Genomic DNA, 20,405 nt, shown 5'->3' on the forward strand with positions numbered 1-20,405 from the left:
GCTGCTCACAAGGCATCTGCTTCCTGTGAGAAGGATTAAGGGAGCCTGCTGAGGCTCACAAGTACTGTCTTCCTGTCAGAAAGGCCTTGCTGAACCTCAAGAATCAATGAAATTATTAAATCCCAATATCAAGCAAACAAAGGGTAATGTTAAAGGCTTTATTTGAGCATGCTTAAGCTACAGCAAAACCATTTTGCAGGAGATGCACCTCCCATTCCATGGAGTAGGAAAGCCATACTTAAAGCAAGATTCTCTTCTAACTTTTCTCCCTCAGTTTCAACTAGGGGCTTAAACAAGCCACCACTCAAGCTCTCTGCAAGTGTTGATCTGTAATGAAATGCTACAGTTGAAACAAGTATAATAAGCAAACTCATAGCAATATTTCCTCTCCAGCTCAGCTGTGCCCCCCACAGTGCATGCTTTCCCCAGTGCAGCATGTAGGCAGCAAGCCAGAGGATACCAGGCTGTCCTGGAAAACAGACCAGCCATGCAATTGTTAAAATGACCAAGCGGGATATAATGAACAAAAGGCTTATCTTATTGTTAAATATGATGTGATACTAGAGTTGACAGCAACCCGTGTAATGCAATAATTCTTGCTCTTGTAAAGGGATAAATAAACATCAGAGACAGTTTTCTAAAATTAAGGACTCCCTGCGATAAGTCCAATGCTTTCAATTTCAATGCCACATGCAGCCTGCAGCAGAGAAGCCCATCACAAAGGTTAATATGTAAAATTATTTACCCTCCAAAGCTCCAAACTTGCTTACTTCAGCTAGTCTGCATGCTTCATGTTAGAGAAGTAAAAGTGAACAGGGCTACTATTTAAAGTTAATTTTAGAGCAATTAATCAAAATGATATTTAATGAGCTTTACAGTTCTGCTCCAACAACAGAACCTAGGATTTATTTTTTTCATTTACATCAATGATTTCTGACTACTTAATCTTACAAGTCTCAGAGTAGTTGCTCAAATTGCTCTGCATTAGGATTTGTTTCTTGGGAATTCAATGGTACAATTACATCTTCAAAGTCAATTTTCATGTACAGCTTACCCATTAAAATGTTTTTCAGTCATTAAAACCATGAGAAGTTCAAACAGTAGAGAGTTCTCACTTAAAAACAAATGTTAAAGAAAATACTTGCATTTATTTCCCCGTGCGTGTCCCTTACACCAGCAAACCATTAACCAGTCAGAGTTCAGATACACTGCCACGATCTCTTAATTAAATTCTTCTTCTTAATGTCAGAGCAATATTACTCATTTTAAAGGAGAGGAAAGAAAGGCAGCAGCACTCTCCGCTTATTAGAGGGCTTCTGGTACATACTGTTTCAATTTATGTCCTGCTCATTCTGCACAGAGCTTGAAAACACTGCTCAATTAGGTTTTAAAAATTCAATTTAAAATTAATGTGGAGTTATACTAATAGGTAATGGCTGTACCCTGTGTGATTCTTGGTTCCTCCAGCCCCTTGCTGTCTGATTTGATAACCCTGAATTGTTCATTTAGGAGAGGTCAGCAGCAGTCAGCTCTTCTCGTTTTCTGGAAATAACTCTGGGCCTCACCAAGAACTACAGTCTATGAACACTCGAATAAAATGAAACACAAGCAAGTGAAAAAGCCTTCTTCCTTTCAGCATTCCAGACATTTAAATCTATGACGTTAAATTAGACTCTATAACTTCACGCTTATTTTCAATTTGATAGTAACATTTTTTTTGAGTTATTTTCAAGTAATGAAATGAGAGCATATATTTATTAAAAAAAAAAAGGCAACAATGAAGGCTATGCAGCTTAAAAACAGTCACAAGCAAATTAACAATTAGGAGAGGCCTTAAAATTTCTCACTTCTACCTCACAAAAGAATTTAAATGTTTAATTAATATGAAATGATATTTTACTGACTCTTCCAGAATGGGACCAGAAATATCCTAAACTTAACATCATACTCAATTGGCACAATTAAGGTACATCGCTAAATTTTCTAATACAGACTTAAAACTTAGTTCACCTTTTTAACTTGAGAGATAAGATTAAGTCTTCTTGTTTGTTTAATTTTTTTTTTTTGTTGGGTTGTGTCTGTGTGTTTTGTTTTTAAACATTGATAAGATATCAATACATTTCTGTGCTGAAATTTCCTCTGAACTCTCTTGAACTCTTTTTTTCATAACAGTGATTTTTATCAGCCTGGACAGCTCAACCTTACACATCTCGGTCCCCTTCTCAGTGTAAACATCTTAACCTAAGTCCACTACACTGCTAACAACTACAGTCAATCCTGTTTGCTTTCTCGGCTCTCAGCTGGACCCTGGTATGCCTCCAGAGATCAGAAGATGTCAACACCAAGGCTGCAGTGACACACGCATCGCTTCAGCAGCAGTGCCCACCACAGCACACTCACTCATGCTTCCTTGCCTATGCTCCTATCTTCCTTCAAAAAAAAAAAAACACAAAAAAAAATCCGTCCTTGAAAATACATTGTCTCCCATCTTATCATCATCAAGGAATCCATGATCTAATTCACTGTGTGGCTATGGAGAGCAGGCAGGATCTGTGCAGGGTGCAAGAGGAGAGCTCAAGCAACTCCATCCCCAAGTAAGAAATCAGAACTTCACCAGAAGTGAATTCCCCCAGCACCAGGGGAGTTACACTGAGATGCCTAGAGGAAAAGGGAATTTGTAAAGGATATAGTAACATTACACTTTTCCTGTGTGCTTTTACTCATTGTGTACAGGCAAAAATATATTGCAGTGGGTTGTTTGCTTGTTTGTTTTGCAGAAGAAAAAAAAAGGTCGAATGAGGATAGCTTCAGTGTAGCAAGAACAGATGATGTCAAAAAACATTTTGGTAAAAATGAAATAATATAAGGGGGGGGGGGGAAACTAACCCAAGTTACCATACTTTTAAAATTTTACTTACTTGCAGCTTGTCAGGCAGTTTTTGACACACAGAGTGTATACTTTAACAACATTTAGAATAAAATTTAAAAATACAGAAAAAAAATTAAAAATATATTTTTTTTGATTTTGAGTTTGATTTGTGTCTTGAGATTTTCAAATTAAATAAACATACTGCAAATAACAAAGTATGCAACTACTTTATCACAAGGTAGAGCACCTACAATAGAGCAAGTGATCAAGAAAGCAGGATTCATTTATCTACAGTTGTATTCTATCCCCAAATACATGATTTTAGATAAACAAATAAATAAATTTGTATTTTTAGGTAGAACAAGAACTGGAACTATTGCTTAAATTATATGCCCAGATAGTCCTACCTTTCTCTTTATATGCAATTAGATGAAGTAGCTTTTTCTTTTCTGTCAGTTTGCTTTGCAAATAAAGCATGCGGTTATGGGTTGTTTCTTTTTTTTCCCCTTTAAGTAGGAAACTAATGTAATCAGCTTTAAGCTGGCTGGTCTCCCCAAATACATGACAAAACAGACTAAAAGAGCTTCCCATGCACTACACATGCATGAGAAAAGCTCTTCCCATGAACACATACTAAAAATTTTGGGGAAAGTGAGAGTCGAATTCTACATCGCTGTGCCACTTAGAAGAATACAAAATTACTTCACATATTTTAGTTGCATGTACTTCTGTTAATCAAACTTGTCCACTTAGAGGTAGCTCAATTTCCCTCCCACTGCATTGAAACTCCTATGGAAGAAACCAACTGTTAGCAAGAAATCATCTAAATGAGAACCATCTGGTATCTTCAGAAGTGGGAATCCTAGCCTGTATTAAAATCTACCAGAGAAGGAACAGCAAAACACATTCTACAGTGTCTCTGACCATCCAAATACAGAAATGAAAACCATGCCTGCTTTTAACACCCCTTATTTTGAATTTATCTAACACAAGCCACAAAAAAATACAGTTTAAAAAATGCTTTTCAGAAAGCTACAGTACTCTAATTACAGAACTGCAGCACTTCCATTTTTATTATTATTATTTTTTTTTTAATCACAAAAACACCTAATCTGGGCATAATGACTAAAGACCAATAGCACCTTGAGCAGAGCATACCTAACTGCACCATTCAACCTGCAGATCTGAAAAAAAAATCTGATTTTGCAAAAGAAAAAAGGAAAAACCCACACACCAGGACCAAAATAAGACAGGATACCTCATCACATGCTTCTTAGCAGATGACTTTATTCTTTTCCAAAAGGAAATAAGTATAGCAGTATTTATGTATATGCACTCATACATAAAGATGTATATACAAGTGTGTGTGTGTGTGTGTGTGTGTGTGTGTGTGTGTGTATACACCACTCCCCCCCATTATTTTATTAAAAGACAAATTTTTTATCGTTCTATAAATCTCATAGCTATTTGAGCAAACTGTTGTTTGGAGTACAAAGGTACCTATTGCACTTCGCACCGCAGAGGAGAGGATCTAAATGCATGGACTAAGGAGCAAAGCTCACAGGACCAGGTAATATTTACTGTCACAAATTTACCTGTTTCAAGCAGATGCTGATGCTCTATAGTCAGTTGCTTCCCAGCAGGCCAGAGGCTGGGGCAGCCTCACAGCAGCATCCCAGCAGTCCTCTGCCCATCGTGGGGCCTCAGCAAAACCCTGGCTTCAGCTGCTCTGCAGGGCCAGCAGGCTTGACCCATAGACCTCAGTTCAACAGCAGAATTGTCAAACATGACAGTTGACTAAGAACAAAAATGAGACCAAAAGTCTCCATCACAGTTCCATAGTTGAAACCATACGGGTGCTAAAAAGGCATCCAGAAAACACTTTTTCTCAGTTTCCCTTAGGCCACACCAAAGAAAAAGCAAAACAAAGTTTCTTGATTATTTAGAGCTTACTCAGCTTCCCTTAACTTTCAGGGATTGTAAAATCTGTGAGAACCAACAAGAAGCATTCTTCCAGTGTCATAAAAACAGGGAGCAAAGCCTCCAAACACTCAACTACAGCTGAATGTTTTATGCCCAAGGACCAAGGCCCACTCTCAAAACACTACTGCTGGGTAATGATCCATGCCTTCAACTTCTGGACACTGCGAGATTAAAGGAACTGCATAGCACAGATCCCTTCCCGGCAGGAATTACTGTCCTTTCATAAAACACAATAGTCATCAATGCTGCATCCCCCTCAGCCCTCTGCTAGGGACACAGGTTTGCAAAAACACTCTCCAGTTTAAAATCCTGCCATGCTGAATTGGTTCTACAGAATGAACGGCCTTAAGGCATCATCAGAGGATACCATCTGTATGTGCTCAGTCCAAATTTGCTTTTAAGTGCCCACACATACACTATCCAGCAGTGAAAACCCCTGAAAGACAAAGTTGAAAACCAAACCATGCTCTGTGGCAAAGAACACTGCAACCCAAGAACCTAGCAAAAATGGCATTACAGGCTATGGCAGCTTCCTTAAGAACAGGACTGTGATGCGGTTGAGCCGAACCGCCATGCAGATGGTCTTTCATCATCCTGTAACAGTTGGTATTGCTGGGAGGTCAGCCTCATGCCATTGTTGTTCCAGCAATTTGCATTTTATTTTCCATAATGCTTCCTAATTTCACATTTTCAGTTATTACTTTCAGGCAATTGCTTTAATTATCTGTTATTCCGCAAGGAACGACATACTTCTCTGGTGGTGAGAGGGTCTGGATCAGATCTGTTCATGCTGACAAGTCTCTTCAGGGGCAAAAGCAGGATTGCCTTGCCAGCCCTGGCAGCCCAAGTGGGGTGGCCTCTTGCCAGCGCCCACAGCCCCTGATGACAGATTGGCCCACTCGCCACGGCTCCAATGACAATCTGCACAGGATTATCAGGCACACATTAAACTTTTAAACACGTGCACTACCCCTCTGAATTTCAGATTCACCAGAGCAAATGGTATCACTGAAGACAGTGGCAAAATACATCCGTCTGCAAAGCCAGAAGAATCCGCTTTCCCTAATCCAATGCTATGTTAATGCAGAGCTCAGTGATGATGGATGGACTCATTAGTGCCGCTGTTATCACCATCTGAACCAGGTGCCAAGACATATGGTTTAACAGATGTTTGAGCAAAAAGCTCAATTCTCTGTACTGTGCAAGTGTCCAGTTAAACTGGACATTGATAAGACACTGAAAATCATACTGGGCTTATGAGAATCACAATTGTTCCCAGCTCAGGAAGCAGTTAAATACAGCTTGATTATGCAAAAAACCCTATTGCTCTCATATCCCAATCAGATCCACCAAACAAATGCTGAACAGTATGTACACTGCTTTCTAGTCTTTGTGTCCCAAAGCGTTATTTACACTGTTCAGACAATTCTATTTCTGTACTTTCTCAGTAAAGGAACAAAGCTTAAAATCACGGAAGCTTTCCTCATACTAAAAAATCATATGGGTAAAAAGACCCTCTTCAATGTCTCCACTTTAATGTTTGTATTGCTCTCCGAGTGCTGTTCTCACATATATTTAATGCTTAACATGCATCCATCATAAAACAGTATCCATGTGTAAAAGTGGTAAAAGTGATTCTTGTTTTCTCATCTAGCTCCACTGGAATGCGTGGCATTTGACATACACCAAAAAAAAAGAGCAGCCATATTTATACTAATATTGATACAAATTCAACAAATCAATATGGATAAAGCAGCAAGGTGCATCCAATGTTAACAAAAGAAACAATCATTCTTTAAGTGTCTTTCTCATGAAAGACAATTCATATACTTAAAAAAATAGAAGATCAGCAGAAGCACGCAACAACTGATCAGTCTATTACTTGTTCTGTTGCATCTTTTCAGCTGACACACACACACATATTTATGTTCTCAGAGGAAATTTTCAACAAGTACTACTGTTAACTTATAAGATGAAGCACATAATAACATAACAGGCAGGAATGCCAGGTTACTGTGCTGGGTTTAGGGATTCATCTGATAATCCAAATGCTTCAGTGTTTTCATGTGGTACCAATTTGAAGTTGTTTGTGCATGACATACCACACTGGAAATTGTAAGAGAAGGTAAAATAAATAAACAAAAAGAGGAAAAAAACCCTACAGTACTACATTCAGAAATTGATGGTAGGCAAAAACACAATGCACTAAGACCAAATGCATTCCAAAAAGAAAATCAACACCAAAAAAAAAAAAAAAAAAAAAAAAATAGGACTTTGAAATTCTTTCACAATTTCTCAATAATTGTAGGTTATAAAGAAAACACCTTCAGCATGTAGCCATAACAGACTGGATACTAGATTACTGAAAAGGTGAGCACTGCACTTCTGTTCTGCTCTCATACCCAGTATTTACCTTGCCAGGAAAGGTATGTTTTAGATCATCTTGTTCAACCAGTTAAATCTCTTTACCTGCTCCAATATTTGCTTCACATTAACAAAGCTGAAATTTTTAATGACTTATGTTACCTTCACTGCTTATCTTTAAATGCCAGAGCCCTGCCTGTCCCCAGCTTTGGTCCAGTGGGGTTGCAAAATGCAGGGGTTGGTAGATAGGGTTGTGAAAGAGGACAGGAGACAAGATATAATCTAAAAATAAACAAACTAGCAAAACCTACATTAGTGAAAGTCAGAAGAAGTTCAATGTTAATTCATATTAACCTGAAATTCTTACAGTTATGCTCTTATAGAAGATGAAGATGATGAAAAGACCATTATAAACACTCAAAAAACAATGCAATGAAATATGTTGCGTCTATTTTCATCTATTTCTATTTTCCGTTACATAAAGGTATGTGCACTTCATTTATAGTTACAAAGAAAAACATGGAAACATGGGAGCACACAGATCATTTGTGTAACATCAGTGGTTTTTCCCCACTGGAAAATTAAAGTTTATACAGGTCATTAACAATGAGACAATCTACAATGAGATCTACTCTCAGGTTGTTAGAATCCTTCTCTCTTCCTTGCTCCCAACCAAATATCCCATCTGCTGGCACAGTTTACATAGTTAGGTAATTCAGACATGAATCAAGCTAAAAATGAAACAAAACAAAACGTGCACGCAGCACCATCACCCTTACAAACCAAACTCCAAAATCCCTCTTGCTCTCAATAACAGTAGCAATAATTTATATCTGGGGACAATTTTTTTTTTTCTGCCAGATCAGTTTCCTCATCTAACTCAATGGAAAGGTGAGTAAAAGCTCCATACTTCAGAAGAGTTGAGGAGGGAGAAGCTGAGATTGCTGCATCTCAGTGCAGCTGAATTGCACTCAGAGACAGCGCTACAGAAAAGAAAGCAGGGACGCTGCTTCCCCCAGCTTTGTCTCTCTCCTGAATTTACTTCAGCCCGTGGCTGCAGAGGGCTGGGAAAGCCAGTGTGCAGTAGTAGATTCCGTAACGGAATTTGTGCCTGCACAACTCTATTACTTCAATGCAAGCAACTGTTATCTTAGATCATTTCAGATACAAAAAGTCCCAGATCGTACCTTAGATCTTTACTTATCAAAGACTGTTTTAATAGCAATCTGTATGCTACTTTTTCTTCTTTTTTTTGTTTTTAATTTTTTTCCTTTTACTAAGGAAATATCTTTTCTCTTTCAATAAGGACATGACCAAAAGCTATTTTTCCAATAGAACATACATGAAAAATGTCTCTTTTTTTGTTTTGTTTTTTTTTCCTCCTCATGTCAGTTTTTGTTCTTACGAGAAAAATACATTCTTGGAATGTTTCAGCTCAGGGCTCTCAAAAACAATTACTTAGGCATTTTATTTGATCTGCTTGCTCTTCCTTGCTGGCTATTCACCCTTTACGAATCTCTGGTTTGGTCAAAGGCTAACGTGAATCTCTTTCAAGTCATACACTTTAGTCTCATGAGGTCCCCATATTATATTCACCCTGTGTTTTAAGTATGAGGTGAGCAAAGCAACTCACTATTAGCTGAGCAAAACAGCTGTAACATCTATTTAAGGATGAATTCAGAGGTAGGAAAGTTCATGACTTGCACTTATGTCAGGAAAGTAAGACGAAGTGTTGGAATAATGAGAGAGGAGGGAAAAAAATATGGGTCACCTTTAAGTTGGTGAAAAATTGGGATTACTTAAGGGAAAACAAGAAGGGGAATGTAAGTCTCAGCATATGAATTTAGTAGCAAAGTGTCTTGAAGAATATCAAAGCACTTCATAAACACAAGCAGAGTTATCTGAATGTCAAAGATACCGTATCTTTTACACTGTGAGAAGAATACCACATCTGTGATCCCCACACAAAAAACCACCCATGAAGTACTCAAAGGGACAAAATACATGTTTTCTGAGTTGTCTGGCGGATAACTGGCCTTCTCAAGGGAGTACAAGTTAGCACGTATAATCTGTCAGTTATCTGACCCAGAGGACCAAGTGATGAGGAAGATTTCCAGCTGGCAGTCCCTGTCAGCCCTTTCTGACCAATTATCCACTGAAGGCAGTGCTTCATATTTGTTCTTGCATGTACCTTTCGTTATGCTCCTGCCTTTGGTATAGTAACCAAGCTCAATTTCAGTTTGTGTGCTTTATATGATCTATTTGGCAAGCCTCTGAAACTGTACTCCACTTCCCCAATGAAGAAATTTTATATGTGCTCAGTTTAAACAAGTTACTACCCAAAGACATGGAATACCACATCATTCCGATTGATAAGATATCTATTCAATAAATGCAATACACTTACTGCTAGATTTTTGTCACATTTTAAAATGTTGCAGCATATTTGTCTGGCAATAAATTCAGTGTATCAAATTTTTATAATCTCATACTCCTATTAAAAATATTCTGTTTTACATTTGAAGTTTAACACATGCCTATATGCAACTGCTACTGAAGTTTTGTCATCCCACATTCTATTAAAAGAAAATCAAACAGATTGAAGTAACTGATTATAGTTCATTTCAAGAGCACAACACTTTACAAAAAAGTACATACTTTAAAATTCTGATTATAGTTAATTTCAAAGTACAATCATTGCCAAAAACTTTGAAGTTCTGAAAGTACATTGAAATTCCCTATTTTTAAGAAAACGAGTTGTAAAATGCATATTAAGAAATGACTCTAAAGCAATGCCAGTGCTTAAGGTTTAAACATACACATACGAGTATCATGTGGTAAAATTCAGTTTTTAAAGAAACAAGTGTGAACCTTTGCAATCTTTCTACTTGGTGGTCTTAATTTTAAGTCTTTCAAGACCATTCACACAAACCGCAAAGAAAAGTTTTCATTTTAAAATTGAGAATATGTACTTATATGTACTTCATGGTAATAAATGGAGCTGATTTACAAGTAGAGAAAATCAAAACGCCTTAAAGAACAACCTTCCTCTATTGGCCATTAAAAAAAAAAAAGTCCCAATCCAAGCTTTTTAACACTACAAAATTGATTACCAGTTTCACCATTTAAACAATATAGCATCTTATTTAAACTAAATGTTTCACATGGAAAAGAAAAAAGACTTAAGAATTTAAATATTTCCCTTCCAGAAAGCATTTTGTCCTTTGGGCAAATAGACTTAGATGAGTTGGCCTTACCTGGAGCCATAACTTGTTATTCACTGCATCTCTCCCTGTAGCAATGCACTGAAATGTAGCATTCTGCCCTGCATTGACCTCTACATCCCCCAGCCTCAAGAAATGTGGAGATTTATCTGCAGAGTTGGGGAAAAAAAAAAAAAAAAAAAGTACAAATAATGCTTATTGCTAGAAAAGGTGCCATTACATTGTCTCTGCAAAGATGAGTATTATAAAAACCTTTAGCTAGAAAACACAAAGAAAATGATTTGTTTCATCTCAGTTCCAGAAGAATGTTTTCAGTCCTTTCCCTTTTCTCCTTTTCATTCTATACATGAGTTCTAATAAGGTATTTTAAGAATCAAAGCCCAGAAAAGAAGATCAAATGCTAGAGTGTCAGTAGCACATTACAAAAATTATCCTTACGAATTTCAGTTGCACGAAGTCTGTCATACTGGGAAAAAGCCAATTAGAAGGATACTGTTCAAGTAAAAAAAATAGGTATTATCTAGATAATTTGCAATGTAACTTTGAGCTCCATACTTCTACTAAATGAAATCATTTTTGCTGTTGAGCATAATATTTCAATATTCAGGCAAATTATTTCCTTCTCTGACAAAGCCCCCAGGAAAGCTCCATGGCACAACCACCTGAAGGATTTATTAGACATAAGAAATCTGACAGACATATTTGAGGAATGGCTATATTACACAGCTCTCGCCCATTCCTTTCTCAAAAGCCACCAATGACAGCAGTAGCAGAGCTGTTATTTCTTTGTGCTTAGTTAAAAAAGAAAACTAAGAAACACCAGAAAAACCTCTCAGGAAAAAAGTCCAGCAAATCAGAATGAAAAAATGTTTAAAGATCAGTACAGGAAACAGCTTATCTGAAAAGTGTAAGATTCTGATTATCTTCTGTCACGCCTGCACCAAAGTGCATTTTAGCAATTAGAAAATAAATGAAAAGAAAAAAGAAAAACAAAGGAGCAAAGGACAGTACAAAGCCAGATACTGAAGCTGCAAAGAGTTTTGCTGACTACTGAGATCAGATGGCTGGGCTGACAGAAATATAAAGAGGCAAACTACACAAACACCCCTTTATGCTTGGTAACCTATAAGAGTCGTAACAGTTGTGGGTGGAAGAAAACAAGATGCGAGGTTGCCACTGCAACCATCTTTTAAAAATTTTGTAGGAAGGTTGCTGTGATGTGATCTTTTCAGAAAGTAATTAAATTAACAGCCATGAGGTGCACTACAGTGAAATTAAATTTGAGAAAGGGAGCATCTAGAAGAAGATCAGAAAAGTAGAATAGAACCAAAGTAACAAAAAAAACCCCAACATCTAAGAGTGGTGTCACAAATGCACAGTAATCGTTTCTTCCTCACAGTGTTTACTTGAACGATGCCTGAATTAACACAATTTGTGTTTGAAGTGTATAGTTTTACCCAGGTAGGCAGAAAAAGGCAAATGTAAATGCCTGAATTCTGTTCACATAATAAACCATAGCAAGAGACATATCTTCAATAGTTCAATAGCTAGAAGCCATTTATAAAACCAAAAACAAAAAAAAGAGGGCATGAAATCTGGAAAGCTATATGTTGTATTTCTGTAATCAGTAGATATACATATTAACAAAAGACAGCTTAAGACACTGAGCATTTCTGCTTTTATATTCATGCAATACTTCGGCTAGACAAAGATTTCACCCAGGTAAATCACTTGCAACACTACATTTTACCCTGGAAGCTACAACACAAATGCTATTGAAAGAACAAAGAATATCAGTGATGAAGTGATGAAAACTCAGCAGGCCACAGCAATATCAAATAAGTCCTGAAAAGACAGAGAAAAATGCAGCTCTTAATCATTACTTACCACAAGGGTAACTCAGAACCTGGATGTCATCAATGGCAATGTAGCCATTTCTCCCATCTGAGACTTCGGCTTCAAATATTACCTGTCAAAATGAAAGAAAAAATGTTTACAACATTCATTTCTGCAGAATTCCCACAGCAGCAGGCGTGTTGATATAAGACACATTGCCTTTTTCATTTAGCTGAGGTTCCTACAAGGCTTGATGACTGAATGGAATATTTATTACCTAATGGATTGCAGTTCCATTCTTTTCATATAGATCACTTGCTTTGGATTCGCTGCTTATGGCACAACAGAAAAGCAAGTTTATTATCTCAATTAGTGGCATACTGTTTTCAATTCACTAAATGCATAAACATGATTCAATTCTGAAAAAAAAAAAACAACAACCACTATTACTTTCAGACAGGTTCAACATCACAGCATAAAACTGAACAAGAATTTTAACATTTGTATTCCCATTGAGAGTCTTGCTGTTGCCTATATTCTTTGTAACGTGCAGTGTAATTGTACAGGAAAATATGCAGCAGCACAGAAATAAAGTGGTACTGCCCAGTGGCAATGAAAAGAGATATAGGAGATTTATGCAGTAGCCACTACATTCTTTATTTCTTGCAAAGCAATAGAAAAATTGCTGGGCATGAAACAAAAATGCAATAATGTCTTCACATCTAACATCTTGTCCCACTTCAAACATGAAGTAACAAGGAAAAAGTGTTCTCAGAACATTCGAGGAGAGAGCTGTTCCCTACAGATGTACCAACATAACATCACACAGTCTAGAATAAACTGACAAACTGGCAGAAAAGTAGAGGATAATGAAAAGGAAAGCGTATAGAAATAAAAAAGAAAGTATGAAGCAGGAATGCTTAAACTAGGTATGTTGTTCCAAAAGTAATGCCTTCTATTTATTTCCATGGAAACTACCAGAGCTACAAGGAGCAAACACACTATCTGATCAAGCAAATTCTCAGCTACCAAACACTATTTTTCAACATAGTTATGACCCACTAAGTTTGCATTTTCACTAGCAATGAACAAGAGCCTGCGTGCTGCACTCTTAGAAATCTGCATGAGTAGAGGTGAGCAACTGTTCCACAGCTGCTATTATGGTGTCACTGCTAGGAAAATATTGCTCATGAAGTCCATCTTTCATTGGCCAGAACAGATGGAAGTCAGAAGGCACCAAATCCAGACTATACGGTGGGTATGGTAGGATAGTCTAGTCAAGATTGGCAACACGCTTCAAGGTCTTCAAGCCAGTATGGGGCCTGCCATTACTGTGCTGCAAGAGAAAGGCTGTCTTCATCTATGCACTGAAAGTCTTCAGCTTAGTCACTGTTGGCAATGCAGTGTCCAGAATTGATGGTTTGTCCCTGTTCCAGAAAATCCAGAAGGATCACTGCTGTCCTATCCCAAAGGACAGTACACATTCCTTTACCCACAAAGAGATGCATCTTGACCTTTTTCTCTTATGTGTAATTCATGTCACCGCTTCACAGACTACCATTTTGACTCTGGCTCCTAGTGATGACTAATGGTCTCATCGCTGCTAATGATGCAATCCAAGATAACGTCATTTCAGTCTTGTATTGGTTCAGTAGGTCCTTACAAACTTTGTATACAGTGTTCTTTCTTTCCTGTGTGGGTATTTACGGGACCCACCTGGCGCAAACTCTGCAATATTCCAGTGTTGCCACCATTGATTCCAATGCATTGAAGTCAGTATTCAGCTCCATACACAGTATCCTGGTTGTTATCTGAAGATGAGCTGATCTAGATGCCTTCCAGTTCATGATGTGACAGCTATGCATGGCCCTCCAGAATGTCCTTTGTCTTTCGCATTGCTTTCCTTGCTGCTCAAATGTGCCACCTACTGCCTCACTGTGTTCACATTCTCATAAACGTTCAAGAAGTGTCAGTGGATTCCATCCCTTGTTCTCTGAGACAATGCAAGGGAGGAAGACTGATAACCCAACGTTACAGGTAGGTGAGGGGGAATGCAAGACCCATCAAGGACCTTTCTTAAAGATTTCAATTAGAGAACTATTTGACAGCACTTTGCAGCTCCTCTGGCTTTCTTCAGGGAGCTGGCACTTGTCACTTGTAAGGACATCAACGCCAATTTTTTTAATTCCCTAACAACTACATTTACAACAGTTTGTCTTTTTGTTGTTTTAAAAGGTTATGTGGTGTGAAGACAAGCAGACATCTCAGTGAGAAATAATGCTAAATTTAAAGCCCTTCCAAATGACCAATTTCTTTACAATACAATTCTATCACGTGCATAAACAAACTTGTTTCCCAAAAAATTTAAGTTGAGAACCTTGACAATTGGTGTTAAATCCAGTGGCCTAAATTTACATCTAACTTCAAACCGGGTTGTTATTCATTTGAAAACAGTTTTGACTCACTACCAGAGAACCTTGCCCTCATATGCATCCCTCCTCTGTGCATTGATAGCTTCCTGGGAGTCCAGGGGGAAACAATTTTCCTTACTTGGGATACAGGTGGGAATTTATGGGTTTTTTCATTTGTTTGTTTCTTTTGCTTTTTTTTCCTATAGACTGTATATAGTAAAAGGTGCAGTACAGTTATAAAAGTCTCACTGAGCTTTAATTTGATAACATCTGCTCACGTTCAAAAAGGGAAATGAAGAAAAAGAATTGACTATATAGATGAAGACAATAAGTCTTTAAAACACTGAGAAACTGGACCGGAAACAGAGTTTTTCCTCACACATACACACAACACATGAGAAAAAAAACAGACTGTTCAGTTATTCCTTTCACCAGATAAAGTTTATCCTAATAAAAAACCATTGCATTCAGAGTGAATTCTGCATTTTACTTCAATAGCTTTTTAGTTTATAATCCAAGAAGGAATGTCTTAAACACATGTATTTAGCTGAAAAGTAATTCAGACTATCACAGAATCACAGACTGCACAACTACAAATGTCCTTTCACTTATCACAATTTAATTGCATGTTCATCTAGTGCATTTCTGAGACACACTTGCTTCCTTTAACGGGGAGAACAGAGTTTCCTGGGGGATGAATCAGGCTTGCACACAATAGTTCTGGAGACAGTTATCCTGTCTCGTTTGTTACAGGAGTGAATGCAATGAAAAACAACAGGAAATGCTGAATAGCTCAGGTAATTCAAATGCTCAGGGGAATTACATTTCATCCTGGATTCTTTTATACAGTTACTATGTAGTGCTCAAATGGTTACTTACTTCTCCAAATAAAACTTCTCTTGTTTACACAGTACTTGAATTTAGATAAAAATGAATTAAACAACAAATGAAATGTCAAAATTCCCTGAACGGGGGATGTTCCTATGTCTTTAACCATCCCCAATGCACTTCTTGTCCACATATTTGTCCATTCTGTCCCTAAAACCACATAAACTTTCAACATACACAGTATAATCTGGGAAAACCTATAAGCTTACTACTCACAGCGTTAAAAAAACTCTACTAGTCTGTCACATACTTGACTTCCTTTAATGACCAAATCAGTGACAAATTGAACCCAAACATCCTGCTATATTATGCACAACTTTAAAGACCTCTATTATATGCTCCAAGGTAATTTTGTTTCAACTTTGATGAGTCCCAGATTATTCAGTCAATCCTGCATAGAAAGCATTCCCCTTTCTTTGATTGTCCTTGTCATCCTTCTTTGAACCTCTTTCTAACAGTATTATACTCTTTGAAGATAATGAGAGCAGAGATTGCACACAGTAATCAAGACGTACAAATCCATGACTCATCCATAACAGAATTACCTAATTTATAATGAACTTCATTCTTAACCATTCTTAAAACTTCATCTGCTACCTTTGACCATCACTGGGATTAAAGTTGATGTTATTGTGAACCTCAGGATCTTGCTGCACATTGCTAATGGTAAACATAGAATTTATCATTCCATTCATGAGATTCAGATTTTATGCAGTGTGCATTATTTTCTCTCTCTTTATCTACACTAAAATGTGCCTGCCATTTTATTTCCCAGTTACTCACAGCTGGTGATTTTGTGATGGTCATCCTGTAGGCCCTCACAATTAGACATTGTCCTTGCTATTCTAAAGAAGCTTTCATATGCAAACTTCTGTCTCTGTTGTCTCTCTATCCTGGTCATTTATAAATGGATTGAAAGAAACAAATCTCTGTAGGATTCCTCTGCAATGGCTTTTTCTGGGGATATGGACAATTTATGTATTTTTTTTCTCTTTTACACAATTATCTATTTATGAAATTATCTTTATTCTCATAGAATAGTTTTACTACAAAATTCTGTAGAGGAACCTAGTTAAAAGCCTTTTGGAAGCCAGTATCAATAATACCACCATTACCTATATGCTTGCTGATTTAAAGGGACCCAAAGCTGAAACTTAAGCTGATGTCATCTTAAGTGTATGATGCGCAATGCAGAGCAAAAAAAGCCAGCAGATTCTAGTTGTCTCATGTCAGGTACTACAAAATATCACATAGTTCACTTTCACATCCCAGTTCTAACACAGTGATATGACAATCACCCTTCACCTAGTTTTAATACATAAACACATATTTCAGAAAGACTTAAAATGCTTAGCAGTATTTGAATACAATGCAGGAAGCAGTAACTTCTGTAGCTGTGACGCCCAAAGGCAGGGGTGGAATCTAGTTGCTGAAGTTGAATGTTTAAGGACTACACAAATATTGCACTCCTACACGGCCCTAACACTGCATCCTATAAGCTTGCATTTGCTGGAATACACTAAATATTATAAGGAATGGACTTGTCAGATTTTAACTCTTAGCATGATTAATTTAGGTATCCTCACTATTAGCTCATTTAACTCACTGATCCAAATATACATTCTCAAAGTATATCTAGTGAATTATGTACAAAAAATAGCCAGGAAATAGAGAGAACACCGTAGACCAAAGTTTAAAAAGAATATAGGAAAGTTTCTCTCCAGTGCATGTTTTACATCAAACATCTTTGTGAGGAAAACAGGATAGAATGAAAGATTTCCATTTAAAAAAAATCTGACGCTGGCACACAACTCAATTGGAATGTACTCCTATTTGTACGTGTAACTCAGCCCATTGCCATCTACCAGGAAAACAGAAAATACTTCTTCCACTCCCTGGAAAGCCCATTGCCTCTTGGGCTATTTCGTAATACTAAATAAATAAACAAATAAATAAATATGTTAAAAAAAAAAACTAAGTAACCATTCTTTCTCTACTTCTCGGCTCACATACTTATATATCAGAAAACATTCAGAACTAATTTTCACATCCTTGGGTTCAGCATTTTAATATTCCATTTTTTGTTTTATCTGATGACTATCTTTAGAATACAACTAGATTTTGTAAAAGCTGATTTCTTGATGTAAACCAGAAATATCTGCAGAGTATTTCTGCACTTTGCAGACTTGCCTTGTCTGTTCTCCATTTGACTATTTCTGATCACTTACACTATATGATATACTATACTTATACTGTACTTCTGATACTGATGAATGCTTGAATGTCTCAAAGGATTTAAGGCAATCTTGTCATACAAAAGGAACAAACATCACACATCAATTAGATAAAGTCAGCCTTGAAAACATCTTACTTAAAATAGAAAGTCAGCCATTCATTGGCTATTTTTTCCTCCTTAGCCCCTTAAAATGATCTTAAGAATAATTTAAGATTGAAATAGACAAAAAACATTTAGATCTTGCAATTTCCAAAGTGCATTCAGCTTGCAATACATTTTTAATTCAGCCATAGGAAGCCTTTCTATTAACTAAATTATCTGAAATTAGACTTGTAAATAGACTAATTCCAATGCTTGGTAACAAATTGCATTAGAGAGCTATATGTAAACAGAAGGTATCGTTTGCGATAGCAGTACAAAACAAATCAACCAACAACAAAAATAATGAGCCAGTGATCTTCAAATATAGTACACAGTGACTTGAATATTTGTGCCTTTTCTACAATATTCCAGCATGCACAATCCTGATAGTATTTGTGTTGACATATTTTTGGAACCTCTCACATCTTTTCTATTCAAGTATGAGTAAAACAAATGAAGAGATGAGTTAGAATGAAATTGAACAGCAGAATTATAAAGTCAGTCTTTCATAAGCATATCAAATGCAAACATTTCAACAATTTTTTTTGTATATACTTTTCTTCCTTGTTTAATCATAATTTTTGAAAAAGCACAAAAGTGACTTCAACTATGTAACAATTTATAACTGGTTAAGATTAAACAATATTGTTTTGTTTTATACTAAAATAGTTTTCCACAGATGAAAATCATGAAAGGAAAGAAAATATATACACAAAATGACAAAATGACCAAAAAAAAAAACCAAAAAAAAAACCAACCCAATCAACAAACCCTATTTGTTTAAAAGCTTCTATCTAATGATTTGCAATTCAAAAGAAATTAAAAAACTAAAGTGGGGACTTCACTTAAAAAAAAATACTATCACATTACAAAAGAAATACTTAATGAAGGGCAGCTGAAAATAAGAAGAGACAGCAAAATAATTTTTTACTTGACATAACCAAAATTATGTTGACATAATAAAAAGCATTTCCCCTGTGAAAGTTATAGATAATTTTGCTGAACTAATTTAGAAATCATGAAAACATAATTACTTCCATTTGAATGCTTAAATAATGCTGTGAGGCAGCCTTGGCTGCTGACAGGGCCCAGGAGAATTTCCAGCACTGTAACTCAAACACAAGTGAAAATCTTGGGATCTAAATCATGATAAGTCAGCTAGCATCCTATTGTTGGTTGGATTTTTAATTTTTGTTTTGTTTTGTTTGTTTGTTTTTGTTTTTTTGTTCTCAATATCAAACCTTCTGAGATCGAAAGAAAAAGTTAAGGCTACCTTCTCCCTAGCAACCTTACCAGCAGAGCTGGTCCACAATTGCTTATGAATTCTTCAGCCATCTCAGTGTCATCCACAGGGACATCCTCTAATCCCCAAACACATATTTAAGGTCCAGGAAATGCTGAGAAGCCTATACTTTCACAGTTCCATCTGGTGACAAACTCCCTGTCAGGAGGATCATTGGGTATTCTTTCGGAATTCATTACTCATAAATGAGCTAGCTACTATATTCAATCCTAGGAACAGCCCTAAAATTGTCTCTTTATACATAAGTGAGAACCATAGAGAACCATAGGTAAGCTGTGGTTAAGTTCTTAATGATTTAGGTTTAAACATACTGATAATGCTGCAAGACATTTTGACTGTTTAGCCATGGGAAACAAAACCTGTGGTAGCACTGCAAAACATAACATTTACATGCTAAAATTGTTACAGTCACAGTAACAGACACTAGCTAAGAACTGATATGAATTATTGAGTATTTATTATTATGATAGATCTAAACTTTAAGAAAACACTTTCCATCAGGACAGCAGCAATCCTTACTACAACAGAAATGCAGTAGCACAAGTCCAGCATGATGCCACTGTTCTGTGCTGAGACTGGATAAATCAGTCCTTTTGCACTCCAATGACCAGTGGTAATTTCCTATCATGTGGGGCAAAAATAAAATAGGTTTACATATTTAAATATAAATATATTTGTAAATTCATATACATGTGTATGCATGCACATACATATACACATACTTATCACTAATATGCTCTCGGATCATATATACCCCTAGCCAAAATAAAGACACATTTGAATACACTCAACTCAGTAATGAGAAGCATTACACCTTGAAGCAATATGTGTATCGTATAGATCATTAAAATTCCCAGTTTCTAAACCATGAGATGTTTTCCCTATTCAATTAAAATAAAATGACAGCATCTTGGAGTTAGTCTTTGATGAACAACACAAAAGAAGACAGCATGACAGAATTAAATCAGCAGATAAAATTCATTGGTTTCTGTTGTATCCCATATATCGCTTTCTAAAAGAACTTTTTTCCACTACATATCAAACATCAACAACAAAAAAAGCTAAAATTGCTTATTTTCAGAACAGCTATGAAAACAATTTGAAGCACCTATGCGGAGCGTGAAATCCATATCCATGCATTTGCTTGCTC

At 36.5% G+C, this 20,405-nt stretch overlaps 1 protein-coding gene across 7 annotated transcripts in view; it reads right to left on the minus strand.

Annotated features, from left to right (window-relative positions):
* PTPRK (protein tyrosine phosphatase receptor type K) overlaps positions 1-20,405 on the minus strand; it is a 392,958-nt gene that overhangs the window by 199,920 nt on the left and 172,633 nt on the right. For all 7 annotated transcript variants that reach the window (XM_048937155.1, XM_048937158.1, XM_048937157.1 and 4 more), the window contains exons 4-5: positions 12,328-12,409; positions 10,474-10,589 (exon numbers count right to left, since the gene is read on the minus strand). In XM_048937155.1, the coding sequence (XP_048793112.1) occupies positions 10,474-10,589; positions 12,328-12,409 (198 nt within the window). The remainder of the gene's footprint in view (positions 1-10,473; positions 10,590-12,327; positions 12,410-20,405) is intronic.

Source organism: Lagopus muta, chromosome 2 (genome assembly GCF_023343835.1).
Source record: "Lagopus muta isolate bLagMut1 chromosome 2, bLagMut1 primary, whole genome shotgun sequence".
Taxonomy (NCBI): Eukaryota; Metazoa; Chordata; class Aves; order Galliformes; family Phasianidae; genus Lagopus; species Lagopus muta.